At 36.3% G+C, this 15505-nt stretch overlaps 1 protein-coding gene and 1 pseudogene across 5 annotated transcripts in view; one reads left to right on the top strand and one right to left on the bottom strand.

The window, feature by feature from the left end:
• Positions 1–1248, bottom strand: part of LOC717175 (glyceraldehyde-3-phosphate dehydrogenase pseudogene) — a 45117-nt pseudogene extending 43869 nt beyond the window's left edge.
• TTK (TTK protein kinase) overlaps positions 570–15505 on the top strand; it is a 39786-nt gene continuing 24850 nt past the window's right edge. For 2 of the 5 annotated variants that reach the window (XM_078001252.1, XM_078001253.1), the window contains exons 1-11: positions 636–1279; positions 1653–1770; positions 2394–2534; positions 4363–4585; positions 4930–5036; positions 7315–7458; positions 7952–8066; positions 8245–8317; positions 8408–8502; positions 9810–9897; positions 11001–11124. In XM_078001252.1, the coding sequence (XP_077857378.1) occupies positions 2396–2534; positions 4363–4585; positions 4930–5036; positions 7315–7458; positions 7952–8066; positions 8245–8317; positions 8408–8502; positions 9810–9897; positions 11001–11124 (1108 nt within the window). In that variant the 5' untranslated portion in view covers positions 636–1279; positions 1653–1770; positions 2394–2395. Of the gene's footprint in view, positions 1280–1652; positions 1771–2393; positions 2535–4362; positions 4586–4929; positions 5037–7314; positions 7459–7951; positions 8067–8244; positions 8318–8407; positions 8503–9809; positions 9898–11000; positions 11125–15505 lie in introns of all 5 variants that reach the window. The other 3 variants (XM_015136821.3, XM_015136820.3, XM_015136823.3) reach the window with 3 other exon arrangements.

The raw sequence follows: 15505 nt of genomic DNA, 5'->3' as shown, positions 1-15505 counted from the left end.
ACAGAAAGAAGTGTTAGGGTGAGGTCGCCCAGCAACAGTATTTTCAGGAAAATGCAAGCTTTGAGATCAGGCCGCAAACAGATCAACGAGAATTGAAAGAATAATAAACTCTTACCAGGCAAAAGCAGCATTAGATGCAATGGTGCAAAGGTAAGTGATTAGCCAACCATGGTATAGCAAGTCATTTCTGCTCTGCTGAAGCAGAAATACCAGCTAGCTGACACAGAAAGATGCATTAAGTGATTGAGAAGGGCTCTCATGCTGACTGGGTGACTATCCAGAGCTGGGAATGTGAGGGTTCTAAGGACAGCTTTAGAGTTAACAAGTGACAGCTGCAGTTAGTTTCCTATACATACACAAAACCAACCCGTCCTACCACCGAACATATGTCATAATGCTGGCACAACAGACACATCCCTTTTAGTTTTGCAGACGAGGAGTAACTGTTGCCCTGGACCACAAAGCCACTTAGCAGCAGAGCCTCGCACCCGCGAAGATTACTAGGGAGATGTTTTTACCCCTGAGGACACCTGAGCCCTTAAGTGGGGCAGGCTCGGAGGGAGGGGGGCTGATAAGGCGAGTTCAGGCAGGGCAATCATGATGGGCGCTTGAGTTCTGCGCAGAATTTTGACAAGGGGGATGGTCCTGGCTTGAAGATAACGCAAGGAGTCATTTAAGGATAATGGAAGGGCATAAGCGGAAGCTTAAGGATAAAAAGCATTGAAATTCTTGAGCTGGCGGCAGGGCTGAACGTAGCCCAGTTAAAAGATCCTTTCTTGCCACATCCTCTCTAAGCCAGGCTGTGAGTACCGCGTGGAACGAAGGAGAAGGGTGGCGGTGAGGTCAGTAAAGAGCCGGCCCAAGGTGCATCTTTTAGGTCCGGATGCTGGGAGCAGCCGTCCCCGCCCCTATATTCCTCTCACCAGGTAGGTTTGCCCGGGAGTGGCTACCTCCCAGGCAGAAATTCGGCCTGGTTAAACTGGAAAGAGCAAGAAAGCCCACCCACTGGCGCCCGGAGAACGCCTGCAAAGTGCCAGCACCCTACCAACCCAGGAACCTCACGGGTGCGAACGCCGCCGCGGGCTCTTCCGGGGCGGGCCTCGCCCGACGCAGGGGGAGGGGCGGCCCCGTCGCACACGAACCAATCACGACAGACGCTTCTACGTGGCTAGCATTGACCAACTGGAGACCGTGGAGATAGCGACGGGGAAATTCAAACGTGTTTGCGGAAAGGAGTTTAGGTTCCATCTTTTCATTTCTTCAGCGCCGCTTCCAGTAGGTAAGTTCTCACCCACCGGCGCACCGGCGTACTGAGGAACGGCCGCAGCCGGTGTAGGGGCTCATTGTCAACGCCGGTCGGTGAGGGGTGGGGCGAGGTGGGGGCAGCTTGCAGCTGGATATGCGACGCGGCTAAACAAGCTGGAGGGGGAGGGGAGGCTCGGTGCCTCAGCGCGTCTGGCCGGTGGGGTGATGCTGGAGGTTTTGTTGAGGAAGTAAGAAGTGGGTGTGGCCCACGCTGGAAAGAAGGGGTGGTGGGGTACCTGCGCACAAGATCGTTTTCCAAGGACGATCTCTCTTGTTTTGCGGGTTGGAACTGGGAAAGAAAGGGGTGGCCGTGATCTGACAGTTACCTTTCAAACCTCTCTTAAAAGGTGGAGTGATACCTTGCTGCAACTTTATGACTTCTTCATTGTTAAATCCGAAGACGGGGCAGCATTGTTATCAGTCACACTGAGTTGGTGTTTGAGAGGCACAAAGATACGATTAACAGTAAGACTGCAGACACTTTATTGAACAAACACCACCACCATGCAGATAAGCAAGTGCTCAGTACCAGTACAGTAGTTTCTTAGTGTTGGATTAAGGTAGCAAATCATGATTCTGCTAGATATGCACAAGAATAAACCTGTGGATTTCTTAATTATCAGTAAAGCCCCATCATATTCATATTTTGCTTTGAAAGCACTTGCACTGTACAGATTTACTCACGTAAAGCAGGCGAATAAAAGAATTGTTATTCTCGTTGCCAAATTCTTTGCCTGTGTCACTACCAGAATCCAAGCAATCTTTATGTGTATGTAGCTTCCAGAATCCAAGCAAACACTCCATCATATTTTTTAAGTGACACTAAATTTGCAGATTTCTAGAGTATGACGTCATTGATGTTATATTGGGGGGAAAAGTGTACTTGGCCTATGAAACCTTGCTGAATAAATTACAAAGATGTGTACCTTGTTGTTGTGCACTTAGCTCCATTAATACTAGCCTAGTAATAGCTGCGTTTAGATGTGTTCACAAAACGAATGCTTTAGTCGTCTGGGTTCTAAAAAGCTAGCACATTTTTTTTCTTTGATGCTAAATAGGAATTATGACTAGTTCAGTTTTTTTCTTAGAAATGGAGTCCGAGGATTTAAGTGGCAGAGAATTGACAATTGATTCCATAATGAACAAAGTGAGAGACATTAAAAATAAGTTTAAAAATGAAGACCTTACTGATGAACTAAGCTTGAATAAAATTTCTGCTGATACTACAGGTGAGTTTTTCTTTTCTTTTAAGTTATTAACTGTTTGTTGGGTGTCCTCTAAGGTAAAGAAGTAGTACTAATCACTTTATAATTTACTCATGTGTTTATTGTCTTTCACCTCCACTAGAATGTAGGCTACATGAGGGCAGGGTTTTTATCTGTTATATCCACAGAACTTTGGTGTCTGGCACATGGTAGGTAGGTACTTAAGCATTTATTGAACAATGATTAATGGGTGAAGGTGCCCAGAGTTTAATACTCTAGCTCTTCTAAAAGTATTAGCTCAGAAGCCTGATTCTTTACTGTATTTCAAATGGTTGGTCATTTGAATGGTGACCTTTGGATAATTTTGTTACATGTATACTAACCATTAAATAGATGAGAAATTGAAAATAAGTGGAAGAACCTGTGATCTAATTATGGTGGCTGACTGTGTTCACTTTGAAAAAAACCTAGAAAATGATAGTTTTGGTGTTAAGCAAAATCTTAATAGAGTATAAATGTACTTAATTATGTCACACTAACAAAGGTTGTACATCAAGGCAATTGAGTATTTTAAGTATTGAGGAAGATTCAAAGGTGCTTGAAACTATAGTTTCTTTCTAGGTGAGAATTTATATATTCACTATGCTACACTGTAATGCATGCTGGGCATCATAGGAATACTAGCATGATAAAACACAAATGTTTTATTTGTTGATTAGAGGAAGAATAGGGTCCTCAGGCACGAGGAATGTATCTGCAAAGCCACAGATGAAAATGTGTGTTTTAGACATTTCACAGACTAATTTCTTAGGAAAGCAATAGGAGGTAAAAATAGAAAATTAAAGTCAGGCCAAATTAAATTTAAAACGACAAAGCAAAGTTATGCATGCACTATATTTTAGTAGAAAGTAGAAACAAATTTTATTTGTAAAAGTAAAGGTGTAGGCTTTGTTGAAAGTGACTGAAATTTATAGAAGGAATGATAGCTTCTCTGGAAATCTGAATTTAATAATGCTTAGTAATAACCAAAATATCCTGAACAGAAGACTGACATTCAAGTTATCTTTTTAAAAAACTAACACTGAAGAAACTAAAAAGTACATTACACTGTGAAAATTTTGTCTGAAGATTATTCTTGCTGTGTCTGTTGGTTGGGGTTCCACAGAGAGAAACCTGACCGTCACTAGAGGTCCTATAAATTCCAAAGGTCTACACCATGGTAACTATGAGTTTGTTGGACCAAGAAATTATCAGGGCCTCTAGGAGAAATACAGGTTACTTGGAGAGAAGAAAATGATTATATCATTTGTTTATTTTTTTATTGTAAAGCTGGTTTGGTTGTTTTACAAGTAAGTATGAGGTATACAGAGATAATGTTGAATGAGTAAGGTTGTAAAGAAGATTATATTAGGACCGGAGCAGTAAGTTTAATGGAAAAATCATTGAAGGGAGAATTTTCTAAGTTAATTAGTACAGGTGGTGGTGGGAGAGATTTAGTTTTCTATGGATAGGTAGGATGCTAAAATTGTAGTTATCCTGCAACAGCATAAAATTTTCTTAAACTACATCCAATTTTTAAAGGCTACTTACAAAAAATCCCACTTATTTTCAGATTTTTTCTTTTCTTCAAAATAAGTAACTTTTGGATAAAGTATACCTAGATAAAAGATAAATATACAATAAATAAGTTACTTACATTTATATGAACTTTTATAATTTTAAAAAGTATTACAAGGGCTTTGTGTACATTGATACTGTGAGTACAAATGCTTGACTATATTTTGAAGGAAAACTGCAATTTGGCATTTGTTTTATGTCTTCTCTTGTGATATATTTTGTTCCCCTTATTTAGATAACTCGGGAACTGTTAACCAAATTATGATGATGGCAAACAGCCCAGAGGACTGGTTGAGTTTGTTGCTCAAACTAGAGAAAAACAGTGTTCCTCTAAGTGATGCTCTTTTAAATAAATTGATTGGTCGTTACAGTCAAGCAATTGAAGCACTTCCCCCAGATAAATATGGCCAAAATGAGAGTTTTGCTAGAATTCAAGTGAGATTTGCTGAATTAAAAGCGTAAGTACTAGCATTTTAACTGTGTTTATGTTACATAATATGTAACCACCTTGCAAAGGGAGAAAATAAAAACATGTCAGTATTGTGAGAAAATTAATATTTTTTTACCAAATACTTTTGCTTATAATTAACAAGAGACTAATGTAAACTCTTTTCTATGCACATTTCCACAAAAGTTTACTTAAACTGTCTAAAAAGATTTTTAAAAAATAACTTACTAGTATTTAATTTTATCCACAGAAAAAAGCAATATCCCATGTCTTTTGGAAAATTGAATGAAGCATTATCAAATTTAAGTAGCTGTGTTCTTTTTCTTAAATTTTGACTCAGATCTTTTATTACAGTATTCAAGAGCCAGATGATGCACGTGACTACTTTCAAATGGCCAGAGCAAACTGCAAGAAATTTGCTTTTGTTCATATATCTTTTGCACAATTTGAACTGTCACAAGGTAATCTGAAAATGTCAAATTCAAATTTTAAGTAAAGGATAACTTACTACAACTTACATTCTAATATTAAATCATATATATGCAGTGGAAATTTGAGGCAAAAGGCATTAAGTTGATCAGATGAGAATATGGGGGGGAAAATGCCACCTAAACGTAATTGCCGAGAATATCTGTTATACTAGCTTTTCCATGTATAAAGAGTAATCCAGGGAAATGAGCATGAACATTGTCTATGTGCTACTAGTTAGATTCAGGAAATGTCTAAAGGAAAGTAGCTGCTTCACTGAGTATTTGTAGGAAGAAGGATATCAGATATTTAAGCTCTAGCTTGAGTATCTAGAGCTTACATAAACTTTTCTTATGCTATGGTTTCATAGCACCAAAATGTACATTAAAGTGTAGCTGTGTAGCTTAGCGGTCAGGTAAACTATATGTGTGTGTGTAGCGTTAACTGGTAGTTCTTTAAAATAAGTAAACTGCTGTAGAAACTATTTCTTGTTCACTTGGTTCTTCATTGTCTGGATTTTTTTGGGTAAGACCAAGACAATCTCTTCCTAAGACATTTTTAACCTGGCCATTCTTTAGTCTTTTCTCATTTTCTGGGGCCTTTTGATAACATCCTCAGTCTGCTCTCTGGCCAGGTGTTTCCATTCTCCCACTGCCTTGTTTCTGCTACAACTGTGATCCAGTTTACTGCCAGTGATAAACATATTAACACTATTGGAAGAATCCCCGTGATGGTTTCCATAGCAGGGATTGGTCACTGGAGAGTATTCTCCAGGATTGAGGCTGGAGAAGAGAATTATATGACTCAGAAATGATTTGAGAACCCTGAATTTTTACCCGTTCAGATGATTTCTGAGTCCTAGTAATCGTCTTCTCCAATATGTCCTTTGCTCTGTCAGGTTACTTTTTAGAACTATTATCCCTTTCTTTCTTAGAAAAATGGATTCCTCCTTGCTTGTTAGAGAAAATTTGGCAAGGCTTCTTTCTCTCCATTCTACTTCAAAATTTCTTGAGGTATCGTGGCTCTCAATAACAACCATAAATTTTACATCTTTAGAACACATAAATATTGAAACTTAAATTGAGTTATCTGTAAAAAAAGATGAACTTTATCTATACCACTTTGTCTGCAGTGTGGTGGTAATGCACAGTGATGCAGTGTGGTCAGATGCATTGCACAGTAGTGCATTGTGGTCAAATTATGATTATTTTGAGCACAGTTGATGGCTTGACTGTCAGGAAATAATGCAACATCCCTGAAATCCTATGCACAGTCTGTTTTGTGTGTATTTTTATAGGGATGGAGAACATTTCAGTTTTTACCAGATTCTTAAAGAAATCTCAGATCTCAGTACTAAGCTCTCTGATTAATTAAGCTTCTTAATTCTAATCTAAGCCTTTCTCTCTTTTGTCATGCTAAAATACACAACACATGAAATTCTACCACTACTGAATAAATGTAGACTTAATCACTATCAAAGATATTTTTAAAAATTTATAAACTACCAGAAGCTAGAGATCATCTCCTAAGCATTTTTATACCCTAAGTGCCAAGTGCATAGCATAGTTCAGTGGCTCCCATAAATGTTGATAATATTCTGTAAGATATGTGATGTATACATTTAAAATAAGTCAAATGCTAGGGGTAAGTTTACCAATTTGTTTGGTAATCGGTACATACTCAGAAAGACAATTGTGATAGTTCCTCCGTTATTCTGCATTCTTTTTCAGGCTGATATAGCTGAGTGTGATAGCTAAACATTAATCTGTATTACGTTTTTCCCCCAAAATTCTTTTGATGGAAGATGCTGTTTAACAAAAGGTGTCATCCTTCCCTTAACTAAATGTCATTATAAATGATACTTATTACAGCATGTTGTAAGAGACTGATGCTCTTGGCACTTTTGTAATATCTAGAACACCCTCCTGTTTCTAACTGTTGTGATTGACCTTTGCTGTCCCCTCTTGGTAACTGCTTTGTTACACTTCTGTTACTTCTGAAAGTGGATGGTGGTAATAAACTAACGCACGATTACGTCAGCTCCATGTTGCAAGGAAACTATTTGGTATGCATTGTTATCAGAAGAGAGTTGATTATCTGCATAAGAAGTGAGAGATTGCTTACTTGCCTATGAAATAAAATACGTGTGCCTTGGAATAAATATTCTTTTAAAGTCTTTTTGAGTTTTTTTCCTAGGTCCTGATGAATAAATATCTGGGTGGTGGGTAAAGATTACTGCCTAAAAATGATAATTATGTTTTGCTTTGTTAGGTAATGTCAAAAAAAGTAAACAACTTCTTCAAAAAGCTGTGGAACGTGGAGCAGTACCACTAGAAATGCTGGAAATTGCCCTACGGAATTTAAACCTCCAAAAAAAGCAGCTGCTTTCAGAGGAGGAAAAGAAGACTTTATCAGGTAACTATTAATGTATACTAATACTTTTCTGTGGTCGGTAGTACTTCAAATAAAGATTCAGGATAATATTTTATAGAAAAGTATTATTTATGTAGAATGGTTAAAGTCTAAGATTAAGTTGTAAAGGAAGTTAAGACTTTGAGAAGTAAAAAAGTCTTTACGACCCTGTGCAAATTTGTCTTTTTTGCTAAATAAACTTTTGTTAACACATGAAAAACAACTCTAAGCAAGAGAATGGTTTTTTTTTTTTTTTTTTTTTTTGCTTTTGGAAATACAGAATGTGCTTTTACCCTGGGGAAATAGTTATATAATTTAAGAGAATTTGAAGAAGTAGTTAAAGAATTATCTTGGTAACATCTTCATGTCTTCATATCTTACTTGGGATCAAGTATTTACTATGAGTTGACTTTTAAAATATTCTTATTTATGAGATTACTTTTTTGTACTTTTCTTATTTCTAACAAATTTAATCATCGTTTCAAAATTTTTACAGCATCTATGGTATTAACTGCCCAAGAATCATTTTCCAGTTCACTTGGGCATTTACAGAATAGGAACAACAGTTGTGATTCCAGAGGACAGACTACCAAAGCCAGGTTTTTGTATGGGTAAGGAAATGGAAACAGTTTTTAAATGTTCATCTTCTATATAAATACCTCTGTGTTTTTTAATTTAATTACGTGTATCTATATATATGTTTTCGTGTGTGATAATGTTTAGCAGTAGAGTAGAAATACATATTAATATTATTCTTGGAAAAATTGGGGGTATTTTCTTTCTGTTTAGAGAGAACATGCCCCCACAAGATGCAGAAATAGGTTATCGGAATTCATTGAAACAAACCAACAAAACTAAACAGGTAAGTTACTTTCAATCTGCTTGATTAAGGTGGTGATAGTTAAGTCTTAATTTCCTAGTTGGTTATTTTAATCTTTCAAAATATTTTTAGTCATGCCCATTTGGAAGAGTCCCAGTTAACCTTCTAAATAGCCCAGACTGTGATGTGAAGACAGATGATTCAGTTGTACCTTGTTTTATAAAAAGGTATGTTGAGTTTTAATTTTTAAAATTTGTTGTCCATATGTGAGGATTGATGGCAGAATGGTCTTAAAGTCTTTTACTGAGTAATAGTAATTATGATTAAGTTTTTATTCAGTTTTAGAAGATACTGAGTCTCTAAATGCTGTCAGGAACAAAGGAATGAGTGGAGAAAATAACTTTGTTTTGCTTTTCACTCATTAAAAATATTCATTAAAGGAACTTTAAAAATTAGGAAAAAATATTAAGCCAACATTAAGCTTAAAAGACTGATATTTGAGGATTTCTCACTTATGGGTAGGCTGTCTGCTAAGAATCTCTCCTGCTGTGTTTGAGAGTCTCCATAATGGGTAGAAGGAGGTCTGGGAACAAATATTTGCTCCAGGTAGTTCAAGGGGAGAATTGCTGTCCGTGGGAAAGATGATGATTCTTTTGCTTCAGAGTCTAGGGCTTCAAGAAGTGGGACAGGTTAGGTACAGATGAAATACTGTTCATCACATCCAGTGTGTTCCCCTTCCCTCAATTTGCGTGTTTATTCCCTGTTAAGAAATGGAACTGTAGCATCTAGCTCAGCTAAAGGAGAATTATTTTGGTCTATTCTTAATTTTGACCACCATTTGTAATATTTATATTAGAAAAGGCTCATTACAGTCCGGAGAATCATTTTGCAAAAAAACTTTAGAAATACAACGATTGTTTTTAGTTAACATCTTTTATAATTAAATTTCTATTATATTTAGACTTGACTAAACATTGACATTAAAAGAACATTTTGGTCGTCAAGGTTAAGCTTTAAAGTCTTGTCACTATCATTCCATCTTGTTCATCTCTATTTCAAATACCTAGCTCAAGAATAAAGGAGACTTTCTCCCACTCCAAAAAATTAAAAATAAAAACAGAAAAACTCCAGCCATTTTCTTGGTTCCTATTATTGATAGACAATGCTAGGTACTGTGGAGGTCCACAGAAGTGCTATACCCTGGTTCTTATCCTTTAGCTATTTGTAATTGGAAATGTAGTTTCATCTACATACTTTGCCTTTCCCACAGTCTAACCCTAACTCCAATTGCTATTGATTAGATAATGAAGAAGTAGGCAATCACCTATCTCTTGTCACTTTTGTCATTGCCCAGCACCTAATTTTGTTAGCTGTCACCTTTGTATTAGAATTACGTCACTTTAAAAAATGTCCTTTTAAGAGTTTTTTTAAATAAAAAGTATTTATATTAAAAATCCAACTTAAGATGAGAAAATACATTGAAATTTTTTTTTTCAAATTTAATATTAAAATTATTTTGTTTCATGGGTAAAAGACAAACCTCTAGATCAGAATGCCGAGATTTGGTTGTGGCCGGATCTAAACCAAGTGGAAATGATTCCTGTGAATTGAGAAATTTAAAGGTATTTTAATTCTATGTCATTATATGAAGCAAGGGTTCCTGATCTGGGAAGATCAGGATTCATGGAGCTTTTTCTGGGGAAAGGGTTTATAAATAGTTCATATATCTCCAACAGTGTTCCTCCATACCCCAAGAGGTGTGGGACTACCAGTGGGAAGTCGGTGCAGAAGTCCTAGACTATGTTTCTCCAAGATTAAAGTGGTAGAGCAAGGATCAACAGTCTCTTAAGAGAATCATGAAGTAGTATTTATTATGCATGTGTTTAAGCAGATAGTTGGCCTGGGTTTGGGAATACATGACTGGGGGAGCTATTGTGTCTTAAGTTTTGTTTTTTGTTATGTTTAATCATATGATTCTGGTAAGATATCTTAGAAAAAGAAAAATGAGAGAGTAAATTGAGTTAGGGCAGAGGTGAGGACATAAATGATCAATCCTGACTTCCTGACATGGCAGAGTAACTGTGTGGACATAAAGGAAATAATTTTAGTTCCTTCTACACTGTGATTTTTAGTGGTTATACTATTATTATAATTGAGTTAAACCCCTGGCATCATGCTGTGGGTCTTTTCAATTTTATGTTCTTTGTAATGCCTCCCTCTTTCATGATCTATGCTTTAAGTATTAATTTTTTTCTAATCCTGGCTGTCCTAGAGAACAGTGCATAATTGTATCAAAAAGATTGCTCTCTGGATTTAGAGTAACTACTGTCTTAAATTATACAGTTATTAATTTTGACTTGTTATTTTTGGTGATAAAATAGCCATCAAAGTAACAAAATACTTAAATCTTTTTTCTTGTCATGAGGCATACTCTATGTTGAATTTAAACTTTCTAACCCTTTCCATCTTTAAGTGCAATATTAGCAATTGATTAATACATCCACTGAAAGCAAATTGGCCAGATTTATGGTTATGACCCTTCCCATTCCTCTAATTAATAATTCAGGCAATTAACCTTTGCTGGGGGTTTGTGAGTCTACATGTAATTATAACAGAAAATTTTACGAGCAATCTATATATAGATAAGACTTTAGTATATTGAACAGTAAGACAAATTAGTAGTACTACTATTTATGGGACTTTATTTGATTTTTTTTTCATGTAGTCTGTTCAAAATATTCATTGCAAGGAACCTCTGGTATCAGATGAAAAGAGTTCTGAACTTATTATTACTGATTCAGTAACCCTGAAGAATAAAACTGAATCAAGTCTTCGAGCTAAATTAGAAGGTAAGAGTGACAAAATCAGTAGACTTGTATGTTTAGTTAAGAAAACCATTTGATAGCTTGAGAAAGCAGACTAGCCACCCAAGAATTATGATGTGAAACTATGTCTGTGTTCTTTTATCTTGAATTTCAGTTCAGTTATATAGGATATAAGAAAAGTATTGAATCCCGTAGCAAAGGAAATTTATTTACCTAAAAGGTGCATAAAAGAAAGAGTGGAGGGAAAATGCAATGGAACTGAGTTATTTTTCTCAGTTGGCTTTCTGAAAGCGATACAGAGCTATTTTTATATGACAACTCTCATCTTTTATCAAGTGTTTGGTTTTCCACTGCATGAGTACTGTGATACATGTTCTAGGGATATGTAAGTTAATAAAACAGTGTCCCAAGTAGGTTGCAGTCCAGTGTGGGAGATACACAGAGATATATAAATATAATGCTGAATAGAATGTAGAGATTGTCATGAGAGCCGCATATATGAAATGCTATGAGAATTCAGAAGAGGGAGAAATTGAGGAACTAATTTGGTTTGGAGAAATAAGGAAATATTTTGTGATGATGGTGAAGTTCGAAGAAACTAATTCGGATTTAAATGGGGGGAAATACTAGAGTATTTCAGATGAAGAGGATAACACAGACAATGAGTAAAATCAGGAACTAGAGACTGTCTAGTTATGCTGCAGACTGTAACATGGGTAGTATGCAAATAGGAAATAAGACTAGGTGGACTTTGAATGCCGTTAGATTTTGTGTTTATTTTTAGAATGCAGGGTACCATTAAAAATATATTTAAACAGATCATAAATAATCATTAATAGGATGATCATTGCCCAGATAGAGGTTGCCAGATTGGATGTATTAATTTTTTATTCATTTTAATAGGACTGAGGAGGAACTTTGGGACCAAGTGAGGCTTGCCTTTGCCAGGGACTTTGCTGAATGCCCAATATCCCAAGAGTGCCTCAGTCCCAGTCAAACAGGGACACACACAAAAAACCATTATTTTGGTTGGGAACAGATTCTTATTCCTAGCGTTTGATGGAAAATGTTTACATTTCGTATTTTCTTGGCATCTATCATAACTGGTATGATTGAGAAAATCATCTTTATCAAATACGCTTGTTAATAGTACTCTCAGTACCTAAGTTAATGTTTTAAATGAATGCTTATTGTCTACACTGTACCAGTAATACTTTGTTAATATAATAAAGCATACAGTCAGAAAACTGCCCACATCACAAGAGTGCTGCACAATGAAATAACACAAGTGAATGCATATTTGTAACCAATAGCCAGATCAAAATTAGAACATTACTAGCACCTCAATAACCTCCTTGATCCACCTCCTAGTTAAGACCTCTCTCCTTCCAGATGTAATCACTATTCTGATTTCTAACACCACAGAATGAAATAATACAGTGTGTATTCTTGTATTTGCTTACTTGCTATTGTTTATGGAACTCATCCATGTTTTTAGGATGTATAGTCTGTTGATTTTTATTGCCATATGCTATTTAATTAGTGTAAATATAGTATAATTTGTTTATTCACATGTACATGGATAAGTTTTTGGTCTAATGAATAATGCTGCTAATTAATATTTTGGTGTCTTTTGATTCACATGTGTACAAATTTCTATTGAGTGTATTCCAAGAGTGGGATTGTTAGGTCACAGGATATGCGTGTGTTCAGCTTTGGAAGATAGTGCCAAACAGTCTGAAAAGTGGTTGTGCTAACCTTAGACCAACAATTATGTTGCTCCTTCTTCTGTTCTTTGCAATCATTGTATTGTTGGCTTTTAATTTTAGGCATTTTGATGCTATCTAGTGGTATCTATCTCATTGTGGTTTTAATTTGCATTTCGCATTTCCTTAATGTCTGCTTTTGAACATTGTTTCATGTATTTATTAGCCATGTGGATACTCTCTTTAACATACTGCAACTGTGTCACCCAGGTTGCAGTCTTGCTGATATTTCTATTGGTTTTGCTTTCTTTTTCTCATTGATTGTTAAGAGGTATTTATATGATCTAGATACAAATCGTTAGTTGGAATATGTGTTTGTAAGGGAAAAGGCATAATTATTTTTCTTTCCCTTTTTAGTTTCTTAGTTGAGACACTCTCTTGAAAATACAAGAACGATTAACAATAGAAAAACAAGCAGAAGTTTGTTAACATGTGCTCTATCCATCACCTGGGTGGGTTCAGTTCTGAAGTATTTCTTTCTCTCCAAGCAGTGGATTTGCTTAAATGGTATTTTGAAAAGAGCCATAAATCTTAAATATTGGCAAAACAGAGGAGAGAACAGTGCCAATCTTTAAAAGCAGGAAAATGTGGAAAACTAGTAAAATCTATTTCCAGATTCCTCTGGTGCCTGCTAATGCTTTCTGGGCCAAAAAGGAAGTGTTGTCTCCAGTAAGGAAAGATTTATACCCTGCCATCAGGCAAGATATTTCCATATTTTTTAGATTTATCATTTTACCTTTCACCTTCTGATTTATATTTTTCCTAAGTTTGATGTTTACATATGTGTAAGATCAAGTGTCAGGGTTCATTATTTTTCCCTTAATGGATATCCAAGTGACCTGGCACCATTTATTGAAAAGATCCTCCTCTACCTCACTGACCTGTTGTAAATTAGGTGATTCTATGTATGGTGTCTGGCTTTGGATTCTTTTCTGTTCCATATTTATTTTTGCCTTTCTCCTTTTGAGACAGGGCCTTGCTCTGTCACCCAGATTGCAATGCAGTGGTGCGATCACAGCTCATTGCAACCTCTGCCTCCTGGGCACAAGTGATCTTTCTACCTCAGCCTCCTGAGTAGCTGGGACTTATAGGCCTGTGCCACCATGCCTGGCTAATTTTTAATTTTTTTGTAGAGATGGGGTCTTGCTATGTTGCCCAGGCTAGTCTCAAACTCTTGAGCTCAAGCAATCTGCCCACCTGAGCTTCCCAAAGTGCTGGGATTATAAGTGTGAGCTGTCATACCAGGCCTAATGCTCTCTTAATAGCTGCACTATGTCTTGATATCTGTCAGTGTAAATTTTTCAACTTTATTCTTCAAGACTATTTTGGCTATTCCTGGGCTTTGCATTTCCATATAAACACTAGAATCTACCTTTTGGTTACCACTTTAAAAAGTGGGATTGTGACTGATATTTAACTTGACCTATAAGAAATTTGGGAGAAATTGATGTCTTTACAATTAAGTTTTACAGCTCAATAACCTAGCATACCTTTTCAGTCATTTAAAGTAACAAGATAACTATTTTCTGTTTAGAGATCTTGTGTATCTTTTGCTAGATTTATTGTTGAATATTTTTTTAATGCTGATCAAATATTCTTGATATTTTTTGATGCTGTGATAATGAATGATATCTTTTTAAAAACCTTTTTCTAGCCTGGGTAACATAGGAAACCTCGTCTCTACAGAAAAAGTTAGCTGGGTGTGGTGGTATGTACCTGTGGTCCCAGCTACGCAGGAGGCTGAGGTGAGAGGATCACGTGAGCCCAGGAGGTTGAAACTGCAGTGAGCCATGATCACATGATCATGCCACTACACTCCAGCCTGGGTGACAGAAGAAGACCTTGTCTCAAAAAAAAAAAAAAAAAAAAAAACTTTGTTGTTAGTTTATAAAAAATATAATTGATTTTTACTTATTCATGCATTGCTAAATTCACTGAGTAATTCTAATAGTTTTCCGTGCATTTTTTGGATTTTTACAGGTACATAGTTATGTTTGAAAATAGTATAGCTGGCTGGGCGTGGTGGCTCACGCCTGTAATCCCAGCACTTTGGGAGAAGGGCGGGCAGATTGCCTGAGGTCAGGAGTTTGAAAGCAGCCTGACCAGCATAGTGAAACGCTGTCTACTAAAAATACAAAAAAAAAAAAAAATAGCTGGGTGTGGTGGTGGTAGGTGCCTGTAATCCCAGCTAATTGGGAAGCTGAGGCAGGAGAATTGCTTGAACCTGGGAGGCAGAAGTTGCAGTGAGCTGAGATCATGCCGTTACACTCTAGTAGTCTGGGCAATAGAGCGAGACCCCGTCTCAAAAAAAAAAAAAAAAGAAAAAGATAAAATAGTGCAGCTTTTTTCCTTTTGAATCCCTTTAACTTTCTTTTCTATGCCTTGTTATAATTGCTATGACCTCCAGTATAACAGTGAATGGAAAGGGATGATAGGTGCCATTCTTGTCTCATTCTTTATTTTAAGGGAGAGCTGTCAATACTTTATCTTTAATATCATTGCTGTATGGTTTTGTCCCTACTTTTTGTCAAGTTGAGTGAGTTCTGTTTTATATCTAGGCTACGAATAATTGTTTTTTTGTGTGTGACTGGGTGTTGAATTTTATCAGATGTTTTTTCTGCATCTATTTAGTTAATTAT

This window comes from Macaca mulatta, chromosome 4 (assembly GCF_049350105.2).
Source record: "Macaca mulatta isolate MMU2019108-1 chromosome 4, T2T-MMU8v2.0, whole genome shotgun sequence".
Classification (NCBI taxonomy): Eukaryota; Metazoa; Chordata; class Mammalia; order Primates; family Cercopithecidae; genus Macaca; species Macaca mulatta.
Note: the sequence above shows the minus strand (reverse complement) of the source record. Positions and strands in the feature narration are given on the sequence as shown.